Raw genomic sequence first — 27418 nt, forward strand, 5'->3', positions numbered from 1 at the left:
CACTAGATAATGTTACAGAAAGTTACTTGACCATCCTGGGCTCACTTGTTGATATTCAAAATTAAATCTATCATCACTTATTTCCAGAAACTAAACTCCTTTTGCAATTTCATTGTTATTTGTGTGGAGGTACTGTGGTTAGTGGGGCACACATGCCATGTCACATGGGAGGTCACAAGACAATTTCACTGAGTGTGTTTCTTCTTTCACATTTGATTGAGTTCCCAGATTCAGAGTCGGGATTTTATGCTTGCATAGCAATTACTTTTCCCAGGAAACGATCCAGATGGGCCTTGTGTTTTAATTTTTGATATATCTTTTGTTTTTATTCTTCTATCATATAAAACAGCCCTACCACAGTTTGCCCTCCCCTCACAGCCTCCCCCACTTCTGCTCTCCCCCAGATCCCTTCATAAAAGAGCAGGCTTCCCAGAAATGTCAACTGAACATGATCTAACAAGGCACAAACTATGATGTCAAGACTGGATGAGGCAAACCAGTAGAAGGAAAGGGTCTCAAGAACACACAAAAGAGTCAGAGACACCCCACAGCCACTGTCAGGAGTCCCATGAGAACACCAAGCTAAACAACCATAACATATATGCAGAGAACCTAGCACTGACCCTTGCTGGCTCAGTGACTGCCACTGCAGTCTTTTAGTTGATTCTGTGGGCCGCCTTCTCTTAGTGTCCTCTACCCCTCTGGCTCTTACCATTCCTCCTCTCTCTCTTATGCAAGGGTCCTTGAGCTCCAAGGGTTGGGACACAATGGAGATTTCCTTTGGGCTCTCTCTTCACCTAATGGTTTGCTGTGAATCTCTGCATCTGTTCCCATCAGCTACTGGAGGAAATCTCTCTGTCCAGAAGGTGGCCACCGTGGCCTCTGGTGGAGCAAGGGGTCTCTGCCTGAGTCATGGGCTAGGACACATGATGATGGGGGGGTCTCTGTCTTAATTTTATGTTATTCAAATATATCCTATATAACTGTTATATTTCCTTATTACAGTAGTTTTATATATTATATAATATCATATATATAATATAAAATATTTTTAAATTATATATTATAGAATATCTTATATATAATATATAAAATATATTTTTAGATTATATTCCTTACACATAAATCTATAGTTATCAGAGAAATATGAAAGATAATATGAATCACATTAAAATATCACTTCAAAATACACAGGTATAGAGAAGTTAAAAATATATATCTTTTTCTTCTGTCTTTGCATGTATTTGTTATTTTGACATATTTTTTCTTTGCAGTAATTTTACGCTTTATTTCCAGCACTGATATTTCTGCCAGCATTAAGCACTTACTCTGTGATAATTGTTACAGTCATGTGAGTAAATGGTTAAAAATTATTTCCTAATTAAAATTACCCCTACATCTTAACATTTCTACTAAATCAATTGGTTGTGATAAATCATATAATGTGAAAAATTGAACTTTGTGAAACAGAGCACAAATTGCATTAATGATTGATAGGTAATAAGAGTCAGATGAAAAAATTATTAGGCAAGGAGTAGAAAGTGTTTATCCTGCAACCAAATACCCAGTGAATGGATTAGAGCTGTGATCATGCCTTTAATGTTTCCCATGGTAATTGTCAGGAAGAGGTATGAAGAATCGTGGGACCTCAATAATATGCCTTGCCATTTTAATTGCTAAGAGAAGCAAAGGAATCTTAATTGCTTGGAGATGCATTACTAATTAAAGTGTCACTCTACATTCAGGCTGAAATAATTAGTTTGAATATTTGTAGGATCTGAGATATAAATTTAGTTCCAAATTCAGGAACATACCCACAACAGACTTTGTTAAAAATGATTTATGGTTAAGAAAGGTTAACAATCATGAAGTTTTAAATGTTTCTTTAATTTTGCACAATTTAAATTTCATTGGATTATTGAACTTGAAAGTATGGAGTTCACAGTATTTTAAAACTTAGCATGTTTTTATTCAGTTGCTATAACACAAAGTAAAATTTCTAAAATGCCTTAAGATTTCTGGGATGCAGTTATTTTTTCATTATCTTATTTCAACATTTATTGCAATTGGGATATATACTTCCCTAAAAATAAGCACATCGACATAATTATAACATATTATGGATTCTAAGCTTTGTAAGCAATATAATCAACTTTTACAAATGTCTTTGTGTTCGGTAGACTCTAAACAGTCTAGCTAAAATTCCCAATTTTTCTAAAGTTAAATTAAATCCCACACACTCAGAAAGGTTGAAAACAGAATTTGGAAAAAACCAAATTGGATATCAAATGTGACTTGACACATTTGGACATGTGGTTACCTAAAACCATCAGTTGAAGTTTCCTAAAGAAATGGAGAGATGGATCCGCAGTTAAGGGCACTGGCTGCTCTCCCAGAGAACCCAGGTTCCATTCCCACTACCCACATGGCAACTCACAGCTATCTGTAACTCCAGTTCCAGGGGATTCAATGCCCTTGTCTGGCTTCTGTGTGCATTGAGCATACATGTGGTGCACATACATATAAGTAGGCTAAACACCCACACACATAAAACAAAAATAAGTACATTTTTCAAAAAAGTATTAAAGATATACTAGGAAAACTGAAACGTAATAGTGAACAAAACCCTTTTCTTTCACATGGTTATTACATAAAAATGCTGTCAGCTCTCATTGATAAGATTTACATTTTAAAAGCTACAAAATTGTGAATACTCAACTTTTACTACTATATTCTCCACAGCTGCATTTGCTATAGAGGAAACACTTACCTTTGCCCAGGTTGCCTTAACTTGTTTCCTTAGGAAGAGGAAAGCAGAAATTAAATGCTCACATTCCTCATTGTATACTGCAGTTACCAGCCTTCCCTTCATTTGATTTAAACATTGCATTCTTCATTTCGGGCTCTACTCTGCTCATGTAGCTATCAAGTCTCCCAGTCTTCTAGTCTATAGTGGATAGTATACCTCTTATGTATCTGTATAAAATAAATGGTCTTTTTCTTTCTTTTTTTTTTTGCTGCAGTGTTCTTTAAATCGAGATACATTCTGCTTTAGACATTCAGCTTTCTTTCCCCTAAACAGTTGGTGTCTGAATCATGTGTGTGTTTTCTCTTCAGCACCTGTGTATATGCACACGCATTGGAGCATGGTGCTTATAGTCTAGGATTTCCTCTGTCTTGTTATCCTTTTTGCTCTCGTGTGCTCAGGAAAATAGAAGGAAAACTTACAGTACAATTTTTATAAACATTCCGAGAGGTCTTGGGAAGCCTGAGTTATCGAAAATGAGATTTTTAACCTGTCGTGAAATCTTTGCAAAATCTCAAATGCATTTAAGTACTGTCTTCAGTAAGTAACAAGATGGTGTTTCCTTCCAATGTGAGGACATGCAGTAGATAGTAACAGAATATTTGGAACAACTGGCTTTTTTCCTGTTAAGGCCATGTGAACACACTTGGAAAACTTCTTTTACAAGAGTATCTAAAAACAAAACAAAAATAAATGTATTCATTATCTGGTAGAAAATCACAATTTTAGAGTAATATTACATTATATTATTATTTACTAACAAACTGTTGCAGTGTGTGACTTTATCTGTGACATCAAAACAAAGCAGAACAGTTATGTGAAACATATGGAAGTATTAAGATCTTTAAATTCTTGTTCAGAGTATACAGCTCTGTGTGATAAGAGTTATCATAACAAGTTACAGGTGACATTACTGAAACAGAAAGGGATGGAGTCATATCTAACTAGTAAGTGGTTGTGATTTGATCCAACCCTCTGATTCCAGAGTTTGTCGTCTGAACCAGCAGGCTGCACTGCCTCGTCCTACCCAGAGCTTTCTTCTGTGTGATTCCCATTAGGGACTCACATGCTGCCATATACCAGGCCAGCCCAAATACACACATGAAGCAACATGGTGAAATTCATGAGAAGAGCCACAGTGAGAATCACAGGAATCAAAGGAATATGCCCTGCAGAAAGAAGTCTACAATTTCTGTTTTCTAAAAGGTCTGATTTTAAAGCACATCTGTGGCTGAATCTGGCCCATGTGGTCATTGGTCTGCAGCCCTTGGTTTACAGAAACAGTACCTCCGCATTAGCTGAGAATCCCTGGGAAGCTCCACTGGTTCCTTCAGACTGACGAACAGCATTTATTTTTAATGAATAAGGAAGCATAGCTAGTCATGCGTTTTGAAATTGCTTTCGTTGGAATAAGAGAATGAAAGGAATTAAAAGTAATGTGCTCTTGAAAAATCCCTCTTTATTAAAATAATGAAGCCCCCAGTGATGTTCAGTGCCAAGCAACCAGATGATCTTCTGCTGTCTCTTCTGTGGGTATCTGACATTAAGGTTTCTGAGATAAGACTGTATAAACATCCAGTAACTCTCTACAAACTCTAAATAGTAGTGCCTTGATTTAAGAAAAAATAATTTTTGCATGAGTCTAGCATTTATTTTTTGTCTCAGGATTTTTGCCACTTTTTTTTAACATGCTGAATATCTCAATTCTTATCTACATCTTAAGATTGTGATTTGGTGAGTAGTGTATCAAAACAAATTGACACAATGTCTTCTAGACAAATATACATGCGTGGTCCCTTCACTGTAGTTATTTTGTCAAGAATACCAGGTGTACGCTTTGACAGGAGGTATTGTTGAATTTGGTTTGGCTTGTTGAAAGCTATGAGGAATATTTACCTTACTACGAAAGCAAATGCTTTTGATTGTTTAAATGTATGATTAGGAAACAAAACCCTTCTGTTAGAGTGCTCTGGAGTTTAGATAAAAATCAAAAATCATCTGTTGAAAGAGAATTCAAGGACAGTAAATAAAATTTAGATCAGTGAATGTTCAAACTCCTAAATAGATGGCAAATTAGGTAACACCCAAGGGCTGGAGATGTGAATATTACATAATGAGGATAATAAAGGAGTTGAATGTGGTGTGCCTCAGCCACATGTTAGTAGCTAATTCAGGTAGGAAGGCTTTGCAGTGGTTTGTCGGCTGAGATGCATGTGTTTGGCTAAATGGAATCTTGGACGTTCTCTCATACACCCCATTATTTGTAATTGAACACCTGATTTCTATCATGCAACAAATTAACATCTGCACTGGATCTGTCTTTTATGCATATGGATATAGTGATTAGAATTTTGCAGATAGACAGACACTTGAAAACAAAAAGACAACATTGTGAAACACTTCCAGCCATAATTTTTGATTACATATTGAGAATCGTTTAATTATCTTACTCCATTTAATTAGCCCCTCTACTTAGGTCAATTGCTTTTTTTATTAACATGACATGTTAGCAATTTGTTAATTAGCATAGAATAATATGAGAGTTTCTTGTGCTTCGTATGAGAAGTGCCTGTGTATAAGCAAGCTAAGGGAAACACAAAAAGGTAAATGTGTCATTTAGCCACCTTCTAGCATTTGCCGGGACCACTGCCTGGTGCCTTTTGAATTTCTATCTTTGTGTTATCCAGAATGGGTTTGTTGGTGTGAAGGACTAGGAATTTCCAGACCGTGGTTACACATTTAATAAGCAGGAGCTTTTCTAAACACAGGAGCCTGGTGAAAAGTGAAGAAACAGATAAATCAATGCTAGTTGAAAGCAGATAGATACAAGAACATAAATATTTAGCCAAGCAATTTTTTTAACAGGGTCTAGTCGATATGAAACCAGCAAGTACCAAGTGTCTCTCGCTGGTGCTGCTCCGCTCATACGGTTTTGGATGTTTGAAATGTTATTGTTTGTTTATTTTTTGTTTTTGGTTGTTTCTCAAGACAGGGTCTTGGTTTGTAGCTCAGTCTGGTCTCAGACTCAGTATTTACCTCTGTCTTTCGCAGGTTAGTCTTGAACTCATTATCCTCCCTCATCCACCTCCAGAAAGCTGTAGTTATGTGCCTGCCACCATATAATGCTAATCAAAGTGTTTCATGCTAAAATTACTTTACCTGTCAGTACACATATTGGTTATACCTAGGAATGAATTATGGTTTCTTCCAAAGAATTCGTCTAGAATTTGGGACAGATGGACAGCTATAGGTTCCCAGCATTGGGAAGTGGGTGCTTAGCCACAATACATTTCCTCACGTTCTATCCATTATTCAAATGGGGGATATTTTCTTTTTGAGCCCCCACTTAGTTATACTGCTGTAGCATCGTAGTTTTTAGTACTATTTGGTGGAGAAAATAAAGGAATGTAGAATAACATTGGTTTCTCTGTTTACTTCCTTATATCCTACTGCATTTCACATAGTCTATGGTTACATAATGCCAGGTTACCTCAGACCTCATAAAATTTAAGAGATTTTAAATGAGATTTAGAGATCAAATGGCCTTGTGCTCATGCTTTATAAACGGAATAATGAGGGCAAAGGTAGGGAGCCTCCTTAGAATATTTGTAGAGAACTAAAAGATATTTAATTATTTAATTTGTGCTGCATATACTCTGGGCAAAACCCCAAGACGAGCATTGTGGCATATACAATTCACAGTACACCTAAACCTGCACTGATTGTTTCCTTTCTTGTTAGAATTTTTTCATCCACTTGGGGGCACTGTGATCAAATTTAAGGGAGGAAGAAAGAAAATTTTTGATTTATTTCAGTTAGAAAAGTTACCCATTGTTCTATCTGTAAATCTAATTATGTACTTCTAGATGAAATGTCTTTTAAATATATTGAAGTAGCTGAGGTTTTTCTGATTAGGTATAAATTAAAACAGTGTTTTTCACACTGTACTCTCCAGAGCCATAGTAGCAGCTACCTGCAAAGCCTTGGCCAGGCAGATTCTTGGGGCTGTTCTCAGGCCTGTTGGAATTCAGGGCTCCTGGTCCCCCAGCAGCCCAACTTTCTAAAAGTGTCTCTCGAAAGATGTCTTGGTTACTGACATTTGGCAGCCGACTCATTGGAACAAATTCTGGAACAACTTTCTGGCAGTTAGCTTATAATATATGCTTTAAATAGTGTGAAAAATCTCTGTGTTTTAGAGAAAAGTCCTGTTAGATTTGATATATAGAATATGATGACAAGCCAATTTCTCTGTTCAGAAATACACAACTGGATATATATGAACTACAATAGTTATTGGTAGTCATCGCCCTTCCCCTATTATAACCTCCTCAGAAATTACAATCAGGTACATATTGAGACAAATCTTCTCTTTTCTATTATATAGATAAATAGCCAGTTACTTCTCTATCCTTGTGATAGTATCAGAGACATTATCTAGTTACTAATAATGCTTCTAACAATGTTCCCTAACATCTCTGGACTACATTGACACTCACTAAAAGACCTACTATATGTGTTGGTACATCGACAAAAGTTCAGGCAACTGGGAAGCCAATCAGAACCTCTATTTACTATTAGACCAACACTACTGAAGTAGTGCGGTGGCAGAAGTTGACATCCCTCGCCTGTGACAGTTGTACTAAAGCAGAGCTACGGCACTGAGTCTCTTTAATAGGCAGATTATTCTTTTGCCCTCTTCAAAATGTTCATCTAAACTGTGAGAAGAGAAAACCATTGCTCTTAGAGAACCCTGTGCTTCTACTTTTAGGAGGGAGAACTACCTAGAAGCCTAGATCACAGAGCTGGCACTTGAATTCCACACACACACACACACACACACACACCCCTCCTCCCAGGGTATTGTTTCACAGCCTGTCTTCACATTTCCTGGGACATCAGAAGAGCCTTTGTCATCTTCCCATGTGGATTCTCTTTGAGGGAGTTAAAGTTCAAAACTTCTGTTGGGTCTTCATGGGGAGAGGAGACAATTGAGAAAGTGATCCTGCAGATAACATAAGGGAGTGCTAGGTGAGCTTGCTCTATTTCCAGAAGATTCTGAGCCACTGTGTGTCTTGTGGTTCTGTGTGCTTCACTGGAGATGGCTGACTTTAGAAGGCACCTTGGGAGGTTTTCCTCTTTTGTAATTCTTTGTGTTGACATCCACCTGCCTTCATATGCAAACACTGTTTCACAAAGGACCCTTCCACCCAGCACAGGCTGCACATTACTCCGGGGTACAAAAGATGGGGTTGTTCCTGTTCAGACATCAAAACATTCTGATCAGACATTGTTTGCCAGATTCTGCACAGGTGGGGTAACAACTTGCATTAAGATAAAAGACTGGATTATGTCAGGAGCCAGTGTCCCTGCCTTACCCTTTGACACTAAAGTGAGTCTTATGCAAAATAACAAACTGTATTGTTATATGTTAATTAATACTTAAGGGCAGTCCTCAGCACAGGTTTATAATACTAAAAGTAGAAGATGGTTGTAAAATATAGATGTATCATCTGTAGGAATAAATTGTACCTACCTTATGAGATTAATGTAGTAAATAAAGCAAAACATATAAAATATAAAAGCACAGAACACAGAGTTAGATATTCCGTAAATCTGTCTTCTAAAGGTTGAGTTATCATGAGGAAGGCAGTGATGAAATACGTTGAGAAGAATACATTGGCATATCAGCATAGCCTGCAGACTATGCAGAATACTCTCTACTATAATGTAGTCATTGTTTTACTTACTTTCTTCAGAGATTTTAACTTTCAGGTAGAGTAAAGCCTAGCTTACTTGAGTTCACATGAAATAAAGTTAACTTAGGCATAACTGGAAACTTTAAAATTTCATTACATTTTCATTCATTATCTGTATGGTTTATTTTTTTGTGCCTACATGCATCATATAAATAAAGGAACCCAGAGAGGCCAGAGGGCATTAGGTCCCCTGTAACTAAACTTACAAGCTAATGATATTGGTTGTTGGGAACCAAACTCAGGTCCTTTGCAAAAACAGTAAGAACTCTAACAGCTGACCCAGCTCTCTAGACCTGAAAAAATTATCTAACTGCTAAACATTTTGATAAAAAAATTATCCCTCAATTTTACTATAGTTCCTTATTGCTTTTTAAAAGAGTTCATGGGTTTTTTTCTTTGATTATTAAGCATAATAAATAAATTGGTCTGGAAATCTATTTTATAGGAACGTCCATGCTAATTTATCTTACTTTTCATATTATCTTCTGCTTTATGTTGGTGTTAATGATTACTATATCTTCTGTTCTAATACAGTACAAATATTAAATTATCACTAGAAACAGTGATACTAAGATATATTTATAGTGCCTGAAGAAAGCTTGTTTTCCTTCAGTTCCACACCAAAGCAAGAAGAGAGAGACAGAGACAGACACAGAGACAGAGAGACAGAGACACAGAGAGAGACACAGAGACAGAGAGAGACAGAGAGACAGAGAGAGACACAGACAGAGAGACCTACAATGACTTGAGGATCACTTGGTTTTGGTAAATACCAACAACAATGTCAGCATTGTTATTCCCCTGCTTTCCACTAAAAAGCCGATAAAATGGGACAACAACTGAACTTTGGGACACAATTTTGACACCAGTCTTAAAAGAGTCTTGCCGTTCTGTTTTCTAAGGGAAGAGGAATGTTTGTCCTTTAGTGGAAACTAAAGCAACTAACTAAACAAAACTATGTAGGCTGTAACTCCAGAAAGAGAAGATGGAGAAAGACATTTACAGGCTGCCATCTGCCAAGAACTGAGTCTCTTTCTCTCTCTCTCTCTCTCTCTCTCTCTCTCTCTCTCTCTCTCTCTCTCTCTCTCTCTCTCATTGGTATTAATTAAGACAACTTTGTAGTTAGCATCAGATTATTGTAAGTTCCTTGCTGTGAAACTATCTTGGTTCCCCACAAATTCATGTGATGCAGTTCAAATATTTATCCCTAGCTTCTCGTAAAAGAAGAGGTGGTTTTGCTCATGTTTAATTTTAAAGTTAGTACCCAGTATACCTTTTAATAAATAATGAAATGATTTTTACTTAACTTTATGCCGGCACCTACACTTGTTGTGTGGATATTGGGGGATCAACTTAGAGCCTCCCTCAAGCTGCTGAGCTACATACTCAGTCATACACTGAGTGTTTCTTTCTCTTTAGATCCAATTTAACCTGTGAGTATCTGATTCCATTGAGATGAACGTATTGAGCTACTTGAACTGCTGCTTGTTGGCATTTGGGGGGGAACCCTGAATATATGTATATCTCTCAAAATTAAAGGAGGAAAGCAGATTTTTACCCACGTTGGCACTTTGAGAGGAATGACTGACTTCAAGGGCATCTTTGAAAGCAGCCCCACAGATCATTTGACAAAAGGAGTAAGATGTGTCCAGTAGATGGCGCAAACACTCCCCACAAACAGAAAATATCTAAGGACTACAGGCTTGGGAGAAGAAGTTCTATTTACAGACTGGAGACATCAGGACATTTTCTTTTCAAAAATGTAAAACTAGGAGGTTAGAAGAAGGAGAAGTGACCATTCATTTTGGACATATCGAGCTTTTCGGGACACTTTACTGAATTGATATAGGACAGCTTTAATATGTGGTGGTATAGGAGTAATCTCAGCTCCCACAAGGTCACTTCCAACCACAACTCTCTGACACTGAAGTGCCAGTATGTTGGCTAGATACAAATGTTGTTTTTCTTCTTCTCTGTTGACTGTCTGGATTTCCTTTTCCATTTTATTTCATATCTACCTGCAGAAGTCCTGATATGAAATAAAATGAATACTATGGATACAGGTTTGCAGGCATAGAAATCATAAACATGGCACTGTTGAGCTTTAAGCTAAAGGAGAAAAGAAGAAGCATTATACGAACTTAGCGTAGCAAATTTGAACCTCATCGGACCTAGGTTTCTTGTAGTAATGGCATTGCTATTCTTTATCCCCCACAGAAAGTGAGAGAAAGCTTGAACCTCCAAGTAGAGTTTCCTGCAGTAGTTTGTGAAGTTCTTGGGAGGGGGCTAGTAAACAGAATGTAAGAAACTTAGCAGCTTGGAAAGGAAAAGCTGGTCTTCTGTAGAAACTTCGTTTGTTGGGATTGGAAAGATGGCTCAGTGGGTAGAACAGGCTGCTCTGCTGGAGGACCCCAGTTTCATTCGTAGCACCCACGTGGCAGCTCACAACTATCCATAACTCCGATTGCGGGTGTTCTGGCACCACCTTTTGGCCTCTGAAGATACTGGAAACATATGTGGCACACAGACATATGTGCAGGGAAAACGCCCATACATGTAAAGGATGTAAACGTTTTAAAACATGCTTAGTGTAGCTTCTGATGGATTTGATAAAATAGAACAGAGAAACAATGACTTTTCAACTTTGTTCTCCATTTAAGAAAAAGATTTTGGGTGTGTGTGTGTGTGTGTGTGTGTGTGTGTGTGTGTGTGTGTGTGCAGCACACATGTGGAGACCAGCATGGGGCACTGTTTCTTTCCTGCCATGTGGTCCTAGCCTTGAACTCAGGCTGCAAGGCTGGCAGGAGGCACCTTTACTTGTTAAGCTGTCTCGCCAGACCAACCTTTGAAATACTGAGTAGCAATCACAGCTTGACTTTGTCTACTTCTGAGATGTCGACTATCTACTTAGCACACAAAGTACAGCATTAAAACAATCAAGTTATTCTTTTCTTTTGTCCCCCTTTTAAGACAGTTCTCATTGTGTGTCCCTGACTGATCTGGAACTAGCTATGTAGACCAGCTATGGAAACTCAGAGAGCTGTGTGCCTCTGTCTCCCAAGTGCTAGGCTTAAAAGATTTCACCACTACACATATTTTATTCTGTGTTTGTTTTTTTGTCTTTGAGATGAGTATATATATATATATATATATATATATATATATATATATATATATATCAGGTGGGCCTAGAAGTCATTTAGCCCAAGCTGACTTTGAACCTTTGATCCTTCTACTTTAGCCATCCAATTGCTTTAGTAAGTACTACTCCCCCAGGCTATCTCCTCTTATTCACCAAGCAAGAGTAATTTTTAGAATGTCATGTGTATAGGTGTATTGCCTGTATATGTATGTATGTATTTATGTAAGTATGTATTGCACCATGTGTGTGCCTGATGGCCATGGAAGCCAAGAGAGGGCATTGGATTCCTTGGAACTGAAGTTACAAACTTGGGAACTTATGGGTTCTTTGAACTGTACCCATGAGCCATCTCTCTCTCTCTCTCTCTTTTTTTTTTTTAACGAGACTGGGTTTCTCTGTATTGTTTCGGAGGCTATCGGTCCAGCCCAGCCTCGAACACATAGAGATCCGCCTGCCTCTGCCTCCCAAGTGCTGGGATTAAAGGCGTGCGCCACCACCGCCCGGCAAGCCATCTCTTTAGCCCCTAGTCTAAATATTTTTGTATTCTATTATTGGTCTAATGCCAAGAACAACCCCTTGGTTTATTCTATAGCTTGAAAGGTCTTTTCCCATGCAGAATTCCATGGTTAACCATCTTGCACTGTCTGCTACGGTCAAGACATATTTCTGTTCCCTTTCTGGCACTGACAAGAGTAAAATTCATACCAGGAATGTTACTGTTTATGGGCTACAAGACCTAAGAAACCCATTCATGTTCTCTATTTACCTCTCCCTTCCTTCCCACCCATGCACACCCTCCCCACCGGTTTTCATGCATTCATCTCTATTTTCCAAAAATAAAAATGACTGCAAAATAACAACCAAAATCAAACTGCATCTATTTGTTTCCAGGCACAAGTTTCTGCATTGCTATGATACTCCTGCTGGCTCTCTGCACTTGAATCCCACTTCTCTCCCCAGACTTTTTAACTTCCCTAGCAGGTTAGCTACAAAGCAGACGTAAGCATGAATGCAGGAGTCCTTTATACTCTGCCTATCCCTGCATATGTCTTATGGGTAAAATCTTCTTATGCATAGTTCTATACATCATTGTCTGAGACAGTCCATCTAGTAACACTGAAGTTCCTAAGCCCATCCTAATAGAAATAAGACACATTGGCCTGCATTATCTTTATCAGTATTGACAGCTATTTTTCATGTATCATGTATCATGTATCTGCCATTTGTTCAGTGCTTGGAAAAAGAAGCCCTGCGTTGCTACCAGATAGATTCCCAAGTTCTTTTAAAGCATTATCGGTGGAGGTTAAATTTCTGAGGTCACTTTGTGGTCTGTTGGCATTGCACACAATCTGTTTCTGATGGGGAAGGCTTCTGTGATACTTTAGATTAAGTCAGTCTTCATCAGGGGTGCAGAAGCACTAGGAGTCTCTTTGGGGGACACAAGGATAGAAGGTTCCCTGCATTCCTGAATCTCTCCACCCCTGTGTTCACAGCAGCTTTGACATGCTTCTTTTTGCTTAACTCTCCCATGTTAACTTCACCTTTAGGAGCTTTCTGCTGCTCAAGTCATGTGATTATTCTGAGTCCCAACAAATACTGATTTTGTGGAAAAGTCAAAGGTGTTTTATTTTATTTTGATGTGTGTTATAAATACGTTTTACCCAGAGTTTGCTTCTGACACTATATTATAATTATTACTAATGTCCAAGGTAGCCATTCATAAATGGTTACAGAGCATGTGCCACATAAATACCCAACATTGGTGATGAGGAGGGTGGTAAGAAGTTGGTCATTTTGTGTAGGTAATAGGCATCAGATTACACTTAGGCTGGGTATTGGGAAAACGTCTTCATGTCGCCTAATATAGAAAATAAATATATATGATTTTACTGAGTATATTATGGTAGGCTGCCCTACAAAAAGTATACTTGAGCCAATGGCATGAGAACAAGTAGGCACTGTGAAGCTGAAACAATTACTCATCTTAAGTAAATGTTGGCAGTAGATGAAATCTTAAGTAGTACCAGACCACTGGGGTAGAAAACATTTTGCAGAGCAGTAAGAACCCAGAGTATTTGAACAAAGGGATGCTCATTGTGGAAGTCAGTGATGGGAAGCATTTAAGGATTCCGGCACGGGCAATGTTCACAGATGGGAGCAATGTTCAGAATGCGTGAAGAGAGTGACAGAGCAAGCTTAACATGAAGCCAAGCAAAGCCAGGGCCATGGACAGCTGATTAAAACAACTTAAACATAGGGGAGAAGGGCAGGGACTCACACACTGAAACCAAGACATAATGTCAGGTCTGGAATAATGTCAGACAGGGCTTCTTGCTGTTCAGCCCCCCAGGGCCTGAACCAGAACTCCACAGTCCTTGACTTCAGATAAGATTGACCACAGAACATTAAAGTGAGGTCAAGTGACAGCTTATGTAGAACAAAACTGTTGGGAAGAAAAATCTGAAACTTGCTGAGCAGCAGGAGGAGTTCCAATAAATGGCTTTGTAAACTAAGTCATGAGAATAGGAATCAACAGGGTCAGCCTAGGAAAATTTCAGAGCTCTCAACCCGTGCCCTTGTTAACTGAGCCCACAAAGCAATGCTGAAGCGGGAGAGGCCTTTCAGGAATCAAACATATAGATGGAGGTCATCATAGAGCATGTGGACCAATTTTCAAAGCAAACTTTCTCCTTTTTCAGATACAAATCAATTCATTCTTAGTCATGTTACAAGTGAAGAAGAGTCTACTTCTGACTGGAACATTGTTCATTCTAAAGAAAATGTAAAAACTCAGTTGTGGACTTGTGTGGCTCAAGACTTACTCATGGTTATTGTCCAACTTGTTTCCCCAAGACCATGTTAGAGAGCAGGGCTCCCACAGCATGTTCTTTGGGAAAGATTCTGAGGTTTTGAGACACAATGCATACTACTGTGTCTCAACATTTTTCTCCATGTCTCATGAAAAGTGTCTGCTCTTAGAAGTTTTACATAGAGAACCTGTTTAGTTTCATATAAGTCAGTATCATGTTTATTTGCCCACAAAACCTCTTCCTTTTCATAATGCCTCCTAGAATCCACTCTGTGGAACACACAGAATCTCAGGCTGTCTTTTCAGGTAACCATTTCACTTAAACTTGTAAGTATGAAGACAGCAAATCAGCGTCTCCATTTGTAAAAATGAAAACTTAAAAGTTTGATTACCTGCGTCATGTAGAATGTTCAGCTATGTCTGATTGTTTCTCTTTAGGGAGATGTTGTGTCCTAAAGAGAAGTATCTTTAGTAGGGAATAGTAAATAATTTTCTTTGAAGTGCCATGTATCTGTGATCCTTTATGCCATGTGTTATAGAATGTCGTTCCTTCAGGAAGATATCAAACTGGGCCCCAGGGACATTCAGATTTTTTATTACTTGTCTTGGTGATAGAGACATGTTTGTCTGGCTTAGGTAGGGAAGGCTAGACTGCCCATACCCTCAACCCTTTAACTTATATCTGGGACATTCTATAATCAGCTTAGAAATCAGTAACTTTTTCTTAGTATTTAACAAAGCAACAAAGTTGCTGGAGATGAAGGGGGAAGAGAGGAACATTTAAGTTAGGGGAAACCAAGGGATTGTGCCTTTATGAAATATTTATTCTATAGATGAATGAATATATTTTTTATATGGGTTCTCTTATGCTGAACCATCCTGACATCCCTGGGATAAAGTCTACTTGATCATGATGGATAATTTTTTTAATTTTTTTAATTTTTAAGTTTAAATTTAGATTAGAAAAAGGTTGCTTCACCCTTGTTTCTTATCTAAATTTAAACTGGAAAATAAAAATAAATAAATAAATAAATAAATAAGAAAAAGGTTGCTTCACAAGTCAGGTCCAGGTCCCTCTCCTTTTCCCTTCCCTCCTCCCGTGGCCTCCCCCCAAGCCCCCCATTATCCCCTCATTTCCCCAGGGAGGGTGAGGCCCTCCATGGGGGTGTCCATAGTCTGTCATTTCATCCAGGGCAGGGCCTAGACCCTCCCCCAAGAGTTCAGGGTGAGAGTGCATCTCACATTGTTGGATGGGAGTCCAAAGTCCGTGTGTATACTCGGGATGAGTACTGATCTACTACCCAAGGCTCAATAAATTACCTAGGCCTCCTCACTGACACCCCCATTCAGGGGGTCTTGATCAGTCCCATGCTGGATTCCCAGGCTGATGCCTGGGATTCAAGAGTTAACCTTTGTCAGGTCATCTGTTTCTGGAGGTTAAACCAGCCCAGTCTTAATCCCTTTGGTCATCAGTCCTCCCTCTCTGTTACTGGCTTTCTTGAATTCAGCTCAGTACTTAACCGAGGGAGTCTGCCTCTTCTTCCATCAGCCACTGAATGAAGTTTCTGTTTCCCAGACTCTCTGGCCATGGGATTGTAGGCTGGCACTCCCCAGATCTATGTCTAAAATCCATATATGAGAGAGTACATGCCATGTTTCTCTTTTTGTGACTGGGTTACCTCACTCAGGATGGTTTCTTCTAGTGTCATCCATTTGCCTGCAAATCTCAGGATTCCATTGTTTTTTTCTGCTGAATAGTACTCCATTGTGTAAATATACCACATTTTCACTATCCACTCTTCGGTTGAGAGGCATCTAGGTTGCTTCCAAGTTCTGGCTGTTACAAATAATGCTGTTAAGAACATAGTGGAACAGACATCCTTGTTGTATGAATGGGCATCTTTCGGATATATGCCTAAGAGTGGAGTTGCTGGGTCTTGTGGTAGGTTTATTCCCATTTTTCTGAGGAATCTCCATACTGATTTCCAAAGTGGCTGAACCAGTTGGCACTCCCACCAGCAATGGAGGAGTGTCCCCCTTTCACCACATCCTCTCCAGCATAAATTGTCATTGGTGTTTTTGATTTTAGCCAGATGAATGAATATATTAAGACAATAAAATATTAATTAGATTCATTTAGATATTCTATAATGTATACTTATTTAAATGCATGTTGTATGTGTCATAATGCATACAAGTTTGTCAATAAAAATATGCTTTAAGAAAATAAGAAATTAATATAATTTTGAAAGTATCCACCTTTGAGATATTTTTTGTTCCATTAAAACTATATATTTTGAACATTTATTTCTGCTAATTGAGTTCTAAAAGAATGCCATCAAGCAATTGGCAAAGATAAACATTAGCATACCCTCTTCTTTTTAAATTTTCTTATATGAGAAGGATATTGTTAACTAGCCCAGACTGGTCTGGAACTCCCTGGACAGATCTAGCTGGCCACATATTTTCAGTCTCCTGGTCCCCTCCTCCTAACTGTTGTGATTACAGGTAACAGGTAAAAGCCCCCACTTCCAGCTGAGAAACTTTCTTCTTAGAGGAAGATTTCTCTAAACAGTTTGCCTTAGATTGTTTGTCTTGTGTTTGGATACATAAAGATACTTTTCTACATTTGGCTGTTAAAATGCTGGTGCCAACTGAGGTTTAGCAGCTGTAGAAAGGTAAAAGCAATAGCTCTCTGCTCTTGATTCTATACACAGTGATACCTAAGTAAAATAAGGGGAACTATCCTTTACTCTCCACTGTGTCTCCTGTTTACAGATCGTGGAAACATAACTTTTCCCCAACATTAAGAGTCACTGATTTTTCTCGGCCCTAACTTCGCTCCAGATGTCAGGTACTTCGCTTGGTGAAGATCGTTTCTTCTCTTTCCTGTCTAAATACAGGAAGTATAAAAGCCAACTAGAAAGTATTTACTTCTAGATTTCCTAATGCTCAGGTCACAGTGTTGTCTTGATTCAGTTTCTTTTCTCATCCTCAGCTGAAAACAAAACCAAGAAGGAAAAAAAGGAAAAGAAAAGAAAAAGGCTTAATCTTGTGGAGTTAAATAAAAGCAAGAATGCGGTGAAAGGAAGATTCCTTTCATGCAGGCAGCAGAGAATGTGGTGCTGCAGGATGACTGAAAGTGCCTGAGGGCATTTGGTCCCTATTGGTTTTCACATCAAATGCAATGGTGCCCACAGATAGCCTGTATTGTTGTCAGTTAAATGGGATCATGAGTGTCTGAAAGGTGTTTGAGAATGAACCGAAAATCATTTTCACAAGTGGATGATTACTTCTGCCACATGTTAACCGAACTCTATCAGAATGGCCCAGCTTTTGAGCCTGCATTAATTGCTCTTTCAACCTTGACTGAGGTTTCTCTTTAAGAAAGCCCTTTCCAGGACTAAACTACTCTATATATTGATTTTTTTCTTTCTGTATTTTTCCTTGAAAAATGAAGCCTTGTAGAAGAAAAGCCTTTATTATTCAACATGTAGATTGATTGTTCTGTTTCTTTGAATAGAAAGCTGGACTCATAAGTGATCCACCCAAAGTAATAGTCCTTTTTTTAAACGCTGGATAATTCCCATCTTCTGTATACAATTATGTTTTTCAAATATTCATTAGTGATGATTTTTCCTCATAAAGTAAAACCATGAACTCTCACAGCATGGACTCTATGCAAATAAATTGTCATATTCTCTTTTCTATTAGAATTGTATGCCACCATCCTAATTGAAACTAAACTACAACATTTAGTTAAATGTTTGGAGAATTTTTCTGCTGAAAGCATTCTTTGAATAATCTTCAAGTCAAAAAGCTTTTAGAACATGTTTTTAAAGTGTTTTATTAAATGGGACCTTTTCTTTCTTGTAACCATTTCCTATCCCAAACATGGTGTGTATGGTACTAGTGGTGTCCTTACTATTCCTAGGAAATACATGCTACAGATCATGTGTATTGTTATAGGATGAGTTAAACTAATTTTTAAGACAGATTAAAAAACTAATTCTCCAAATTTCATTAACTTTTTTGATGGTGTGTGTGTGTGTGTGAGAGAGAGAGAGAGCATTGAATATATCATATTTATAGAAAATAATTTATTAGTAGAATATACCTCAGTGTACTGGTTAAAGAAAGATATTTAAAAGAATATTCTTTTGTAATTTATCTTTTAAAGTATATATTGAAAGGGATAGTGCACAAAACAGCATTTTAAGTACTTTTGAAGGTATCAGTGATGATGGGGAACAAAAGGAAACTTGGCATTTATGCCAATCTTTGCCTTATTTAAAGTTTATTTTCTATTAAATTTCATGTTTTGTGTAAATCTGTTATTATATTGTTTTTGATACCAGAATCCATACAGTTAATGATGACCATACATCTAGAGAAGTTTTGATTACTGTTGCCCAGAACATTCTGAGAGATTTTGTAAAGGCTAGGTTGATTCCTAAAGGAAAACTTTGAGAGGTACCCATGGATCATCTTTCATCTAGTTTGTTAAAACAGTATTGCTTCCACAGAGGTTTTGCCTTTTTTAATGAGATACTGTAATGACTAGGTGAAACTGTTGATTTAAAAAAAAAGTTGAAAATATGCTATATACCTTGTGGCTAGAAGCTTTTGTATCTTGAGCCTTGACTACTTGGGGGGGAGCGGGGGGATAGGCAAATAGCATCTTCATTTTACTTTCTTTTTAAACATTCCCCTAGAAGCACATTTTAAATATATACTAAAAAATCTTAGAGTCTGGCATGTATGTCTCTGATACTTGAAGATACAGTGTCACCTCCTGGAGTGGTTGAATACATAAAAGTAAATGTCATAGGCCGGAAAACAGGGTTAATGTAGTTATTAGCCTTGCCTCTTGACATTGGTCCATGTTTCTTTGGAAAAGAAAAAAGTCACACTTTCCAACAGAACTCTCCCTGGCTGAAGCAGGAGGACTTTAGGAACTTTGCTGTGTTTGCAGTGATGCATGCAACCAAATGCTCCAAGGCTTTAGACTTCCAAGTTAAGCCCCAGCATTGTGTCAGGGCTACTAATTTCTTTGTTGCCTAATCCAGTGTAAGAAGAGAAGATTTTTAAAGTTAAGCACATGGTTTTCTATTCAAAGAGAGCAACTTCTTAACACTTGAGTTGGGTGTATTGATGAAAGCAAATACTTTTAAGTAGAGGCTGAGCAGTTATTTTCAAATAATCCAGAACACTATAGTTACCCGAGTACTACAGTGCATTGGAAACATTTCAGGGGGGGGGCTACATATTTGCTGATAGTACTGGCAGTGTGCCAGAAGATGTGCAATATGGTATCTCCTTTAAACCCTCTTCAGTGATTCTCAAACCAAATGGAACTCTAGCTAGGGAAGCTTTCTCCTAGGGCCATATTCTGAGGCGAGTAGAGCATAGAACATGACCATGAAAACTGCTTTTATTTGTGTTTTGTTGAAGTATTTTTAAAGATTTTTAAAATCCTTTGCTTAAAGCCAAATTCCATAGATATTGAAAATGAGTAATGTGAGGGTCCCCTCACCAAAATAAATAAATACATCTGCTCTCATTTTAAAAATAAAACAGAAAAAAATTCTACAGTGATCATGAGAGAAGCTTGTATAATGCTAGGCAACACTTATTTTATTGAACAACATTATAAATTGCCACCAAGATGAAAATGTGCGTTCCCATTTTGACAAGTACTTAGCAGGTCTGATTTTCATACTCTTTAAAAACAACTTTATTATTGAATTGATCGTGCAATCAAAAGGAAGCCAGCAATGACTTGGCAAGTTTCAAAATACTAAGGCAGACTGCAGCATCGGAGACAGCCCAGCAGCAGATCCTTGGTCCTCTAAGCAAGTTCTGTCCCACTGAAGATGAGAAACAGTTCTACTGATAACCCCACCATACCCCACCTTTGTTTGGTAGAACCCTGTTTCATAAAGAAATGAGACGTCACTTTGTTCTGAATTTTAATGAGTAGAAGAAGTGTAAACTTGATTTTCAAATACACTACTGTTTTAATATACAAATAACAACAGTTAAATAGATTTCAAGGATCTGTCTAATTAATGATATTGACATTTTATATCAAGTAGAATGATCAGCCAAACTTTTTGTCAAACAACAATTAGGCAGTTTTAATTGGTGTGTAAAGTAGAAACCCCAAGATGCCCCGAGGTCCTTTCTAGTGAGTTAAAGAAATATGGAATTGTCTTCTATCACTATTTAAAGCCATTTATTGTATTCAAGTTCCCTAAAAATTAGTATAAATATGAAACAGTCTCTCTAGAGAGAATAACTCCTTTTTTTAGTAATTGATGGGTATCACAACATTAATATGTATGACATAACACTTATTATCTTGTAAAACGTGATTTCAGAGTAAATTTTCATATCATCCTAAAATTAAAAAGAAAATTGGGATGTAGAGGCCATGAAAGAAGTAATATACAACCTCGCATTGAACATCTTTGAAAAATGAGTAAGTGTCTGGGCGGTGGTGGTGCACACCTTTAATCCAGCACTCAGGAGTCAGAGGCAGGAGGATCTTCAGCAGCCACATTAGGTCTTCAGATGGTTTGTTTTGATTTTTATATTTTCTGATCATGGGCTGCCTAGTGTTTATATAATAGTAACTTGTGTTCCTTTTCCTTACTTCTCCATACTCCAACCCTTCCCAAAATTCCCAGCACCCATCTGTAATGAATTTAGACTCTTCTGAATTTTAAACATTACAAGGGCCTTGAAAAGTGAAGAAGTCATTGAACAGGCAAGATGTTCAAGGAGTTCTCCACTATACTCAAGATGGAGGTAAAGGCTCTTCCCTTTGTTCTGAGTATTCAATTTAATCCTCTGAGAAACAGCAATGGAGTCAGAGTGACCACATATCCAGAGTACTTCTTCTTAACAGTGATTTTTATCATTACAAAATGAGACACATTCTCTCTCACTTCTAGTGACAATGCAGCATGCCATAGTCACTTCTGGAAAAGAGTCTGACAAGTTCTCACACAGTTAAACATACACTTTCAATATGATACGGCAACTTAGTTTCCGGACACCAGAACAAGAGAAACAAAGAAGTGGAAACACTAAACATAAAACATAAATGCAATTGTTCATGGCATCTTTCTTTTTCATAAACCAAGGTGTGGAAACAGCTCACACAGTGCCAACTTGTGAATACATTCTTACAGTGGACTATCTTGCTTAGCAATAAATGGGAACAGATTCCTGGTACTTGCCAATACGAAGGATTGTTCTAAAGGCAGGAGCTCAGACACAAATGCTATATGCAAACAGGATGAGCAGTAGGTCAGAAATAGAATCATACACAGAACTGAGGGTATAAGGAAAACCCTGACCGTGATGGTCACAAGGAACCTGGCATTCTACAAATTGAGTATGAGTATAGCAGTGGCCACAAGATGATCACTTTTAATTATTATTTTTAGTATCTCTTTTAATGGCAGCCTAGTTATTTCTTAAGATGTGAGTTTGAAGTTTTCATTTTAAAATAATATTGGTAAACTATTTTTCTTCATGCGTTCATTCCTTATGAAGAGAATCTACTCTTTCTTTGTTTTTAAATTTATTTTTATTTAAATTAGAAACAAGCCTGTTTCACATGTCAATCCCAGCTACCTCTCCCTCCCCTCCTTCCCCACCCCACCCACCCCTCCCACCCTCACCGCATCCCCACTCTGCTCCCCAGGGAGGGTGAGGCCCTCTACGGGGATCCCCAAAGTCTGCCTAGGCCCTCCCCCATGTGTCCAGGGTGAAAGAGCATGCCTCCACGTGGAATGGGCTCCCAAAGTCCATTCATATTACAGGGATAAACACTGATCACTACCCAAGGCCCCATAGATTGCTGAGGCCTTCTAACTGATACCCATGTTTTGGGTGTCTGAATCAGTCCCATGCTGGCCTCTCAGCCATTAGTCTGGGGTCCATGAGCTCCCCCTTGTTCAGGTCAGCTGTCTATGTAGTTTTTAGCAGCCTGGTCTTTGTTCATCACTCCTCTCTCTCTGTCACTGGGTTCTAGGAGTTCAGTTCAGTGTTTAGCTGTGGGTGTCTGCCTCTGCTTCCATCAGCCACTGAATGAAGGCTCATGTTTGTCTTTTTGTGACTGGGTTACCTCATTCAGGAGGGTTTCTTCTTCTTCTTCTTCTTTCCTCAATATATGTTTTTATTTAAATTAGAAACATGCATGTTTCACATGTTGATCCCAGCTCCCTCTCCCACCCCTCCTCCCTTGTCCCTCTACCAGTCTCCCCCAGACACCCACCCAATCCCTACACCATTCCCCAGGGAGGGTGAGGCCCTCCTTGGGGGGATCAGGAGGGTTTCTTCTAGTTCCATCCATTTGCCTGCAAATTTCAAGATTCTATTGTTTTTTTCCATTGAGTAGTACTTCATTATTCATCTAGTAGCTGATCGAAACAGAAGCAGGCACCCACAGCTAAACACTGAGTCATACTCCTGGAATCCATTTGCTGAGAGGGAGGAGACATGAACAAAGGAGCCTAGATGGTTCTGGAGAAACCCGAAGAAACAGTTGACCTGACCTAGTGAGAGCATGGAGACCCTAGTCGTAAAACTGGGGAAACAGCATTGGACCAAACCAAGACCTCTAAATGTGGGTGCCGGCTAGGAGGCCAGGACAGTCTATGGGACCTCTAACACTTGAGCCAAGAATTATCCCTAGAGCACAAATGGACTTTGGGAGCCTATTCCCTATAGAGGGATACTATTGCAGCCCAGATCTTGGAAGAAGGGCCTGGGCCCTCCCACAAATGATGTGACAGACCTTGATGGTCCCCCGAGGAGGGCCTCACTATCCCTGTGGAGTGGATTGGGGGGGTCTTTGGAGAGCATGGGAGGGTGAGAGGGGGAGGGAATCCGGGAATTGATATGAAATAAGTGTACTTCTAAAATAAAAAATATAAAAATTTTAAAAAGTGGGGTACAGAACTAAATAGAAAATACTCAATAAAGGAGACTAATATGGCTGATAGACATTTAAGAAAGTGCTCAATGTCCTTAGCTGTCAGGGAAATGCAAATCAAAACAATTCTGAGATACAATCTTACTCCTATCATAATGGCTAAAATCAAAAACACCAATGACAGTTTATGCTGGAGAGGATGTGGAGAAAGGGGAACACCCTTCCACTACTGATGGGAGTGCCAACTTGTACAGCCACTTTGGAAATCTGTATGGAGATTCCTCAGGAAAATGGGAATCAGTCTACCACAAGATCCAGGAATTCCAGTCTTAGTCATATACCCAAAAGATGCACATTCATACAACAAGGACATCTGTTCAACTATGTACATAGCAGCATTATTTGTAATAGCCAGAACCTGGAAGCAACCTACATACCCCTCAGCTGAAGAATTGGATGGAGGAAATGCAGTATATTTATACAATAGAGAATCTGTTCTTATAGAGTAAGGCAGGTAGGCCTTGGGACTTAATTACACAGCTCATGCCAATTGAAAACAAGGCTTATATAAATTTTAATATATTCTTTTATTCAATATAGTTTCTGATATATTTCACTCATTTACATTTTATATTAAAATTTTATTTGAGTAATATGAGTTTTTGTTTGCTTCTTTTTTTGAGACAGAGTTTCTCTGTGTAGTCCTGGCTATCCTGGAACTTGCTCTGTAGATCAGGCTGTCCGCAAACTCAGAGAGAAATCCATCTGCCTTTGCCTCCCAAGTGCTGGGATTAAAGGCATGCACCACCACCACCCAGCTGAAATTTTTACAAAGAGAAGATAGTACATGGCTTTTGCATAGTGTGTACAACACCTCCTTTTTTGGTAACCTTTCATTGACTGTTACTTCACTTTTATTTGTAGAGCCCATAAAATTCTCATGACCAGTTCATTTCTGGATGTGTTTGGACAATTGTCACTTATGTGTGTGTTTAAACAAATTTCTTCTCATAGTGCAGTAGCTCTAATGCTTCAAGATCCGACATCCAAATAATGTTGCTCCCAGTACCCACCTTCCTTGCGTTCTTCCTCATTGTAAAACGGTCCACTAGTCTCCAAATGCTGTGTGCATATGTTCACATGCGCACCTTCGCTGTCTGTTTGCAGAGGAACTAGAAGTTGTCATTCTAAATTCACTGGCGCATCATTTTGAATGATGTGGTTCAGCTGGCTGGTGCTCCTCGCAGAGGACCTACACTGTCAGAGCACTCATACTAATTTGCATGTGGTAATGACGTGCATGTGTCTGTCTATTCACTTTCACTTGTGTGTGACCCATCTGCCCAGCACTCTGTTAAGTGAGAGCTTGGAGAGAGCCGGGAAGCAGGCTGTGGCCACAGGCAGAGGTTATTCCCAGGGCCCTCTGTGGCTCCTGAGCAGCTATGAAGTACACATCCTGCTAGTGCCCCTTTAGAGAGAGCATCCGTCATGTCCACAGTAGCAAGCTCCTTAGGTCACCGTTGTTAACCCTGTAATAGGAACTTGGGTGTGTGCATTTCAGGAGAAGGAAATTATATAGAAAAGACAGAAAGAGAGCAGCTGAACACCTATCACCGCGACCACAGAAGAGAAATTGGAGGCTAAAAGAAAGGGCGTTTAGGAGACCTTGGGAAGAAACAGTGAACAGGTGAGAACAAGACTGGCCGACATCTCCACCAGTGTCTAAGTGATTCAACCTTGCATCCAAAGAAACAGACTTTAGGTACATCATGATTGCCAGAGAGGAACTCACCACACTTAGCTGATATGTCTGACAGCAAAAGAAAAATTGATTGGACCATTTGGGTGATGCTTGCAATGAAAGAGCCCAATTGTTTTGAACTTTAATGGCTACTTAGTTCCTTATCCTAATTCTAATATTGTAAAAAACATAGAAATAAGGAAACTTAAGTCTAGCATCATTCCATTCCTCAGGCAATATAGTTATTAATATTTAGAATACTTGTTTCATGTTTGTTCTTAGAAATTTCAAATCATCGAGTATGGGTATAATATTAAATCCTGACCCTTTAACATAGCATTATATAGTAATTTTTTCTCCATTCTATTAACATTATCAAAGTAATAATTTCAGTGGCAAAACATTTTTTTCTATGAATATGCCATGTTAGCATTTAGTAAATACATCCCTTACCCTTGAGCATTTATCATCAGTTTTTCAGTAATAAAACTTAAACTAGCCCATGTGCATCATTAAGTGGCACAACTATTACCTGAGTAACTCTGTACTGTACATATATTAAGCTCGTTTGAGTAACCTTTATACCAGTAAGAACAGATGCTCTATTCTCAGTTGGGGAAATAGCTCAGTAGGTGAAGTGGCTAGAACGCATGTAAAGAAGTTACACGTGATTTCACATGATTTTAATACCCGGATTGAGAAGGCAGAGGCAGGCAGATCCCTTGAATTCATTGACCAGCCCACCTAGCCTACTTAGCAAGCTCTGTGGCAACGAGCGTTACTCAAAGAACAAGAAGGGATAGCTCCTGGGAACAACTCTGAGGTTGGCCTCTGGACTCCACATGTACATTTACTCCTGTACACATATAAACAATTACAACAAAGGGGTTCTATTCAAATGCATGACCAGGTTAATTATTTCACTTCAGATTACAGACATCATGCGAAGTTAAAATGTCATAGCTGAAATGGTGCTAAACTAAATTATGTCACCTTTTTTATTAAATGAGTGTCATGGTCGGAAAAATTGTTCAGTGGAGAGCTTCCATAAGCCACATAAATCTCAAAATGACAGAGCTACCAAGGCACTTGGAAATCAGGACACCCAGAGTTGTTCTCTAATAGGCAAAGAAACGGGACTGGATATCGGGTCAGGCATATTGCAAGGTCACCCAGCTGGACAATGACCTTTCACCCTGGATTCTTGGCTCTGTATCTGCCTCCACATTCATCAGCTCCAGTCATCTGAGCACTGAAGAATTCAGTACAAGTTCCTTCACTCTTTGCCTCTGTATATCCTAAGAAACATGTGCGAAAATAAAATTCCAACTGGTTCTTTGATTATCCTTTCTAACTCCTACTTCGTTCAATTTGTTGTAAAGACTGACAAATTGTAAGCCACATAAATCAATTCCCTTTCAGGAATCGTGAATCAGTGCAGTCATCTTGCAACACAGAAGCCGCATGTTGTCTCCGATTTCAGCTAAACTAAACTTGGCCTTTAGCTGGCTGGTCTCATAAATACCTGTGGAAGACATGGCTATGGGGAACTGTACCATTATTTAGGAACTCTTTTGTTTTTCTTACCAGGTATCTGTATGCCCTTGGACAGAAGGTTTGGAAAAGATGGAAAAAGCGTTACTTTGTTCTTGTTCAGGTCAGTCATTTATTTTCTTGTTAAGTAATTGCTTTCTGACAGTGTGTCTCACACTGTCATCCATTTGCGTCATATCTCTTTCTGATAATTCCTGCATTAGAAATTGAAATTGAGAATTACTTTAAATAATTCATTTGAAAATAAAGAAGTAGTGTGTTCATTGTATGCCAACACAAGTAACTCTTTTTATATCAAACAACAACCCAAACAACTTCTAATGAAATGACAGACATTCTGTTCTTCTGTACATTTCTTCATTGTCTGGTGTGCTGTTGGTGTACTGGTATATTGTCTAGTGTATTGCCAAAATGCAACTGTTTTCCTTTGTCAGCTTCTGTGTTTAACTAGTTACAGTATCAACTCCAATAGTCATTGCAAAGTGACACTGTGCAGTCAGTGTGAAAAAGGCAAAAAAAAATTAGTATTATAGAAAGTGTACTGGCCTCAAGTCTAAGGATCTAAAGGACGCTAAGACAATCCCTTGAAAAAGCTGCAGCATCCAGGTAGTATGCAGAAAAGCTGTGGTCCATTCAGTCTCTCGTTTTATATGAATATGT

General features: G+C 38.6%; 1 protein-coding gene across 18 annotated transcripts in view; it reads left to right on the top strand.

The window, feature by feature from the left end:
- The window catches only part of Cadps2 (calcium dependent secretion activator 2), a 519904-nt gene that overhangs the window by 317048 nt on the left and 175438 nt on the right, over positions 1-27418 (top strand). For all 18 annotated transcript variants that reach the window (XM_040728765.1, XM_040728767.1, XM_040728757.1 and 15 more), the window contains exon 9: positions 26795-26861. In XM_040728765.1, the coding sequence (XP_040584699.1) occupies positions 26795-26861 (67 nt within the window). The remainder of the gene's footprint in view (positions 1-26794; positions 26862-27418) is intronic.

Source organism: Mesocricetus auratus, unplaced genomic scaffold (genome assembly GCF_017639785.1).
Source record: "Mesocricetus auratus isolate SY011 unplaced genomic scaffold, BCM_Maur_2.0 Super-Scaffold_100019, whole genome shotgun sequence".
Classification (NCBI taxonomy): Eukaryota; Metazoa; Chordata; class Mammalia; order Rodentia; family Cricetidae; genus Mesocricetus; species Mesocricetus auratus.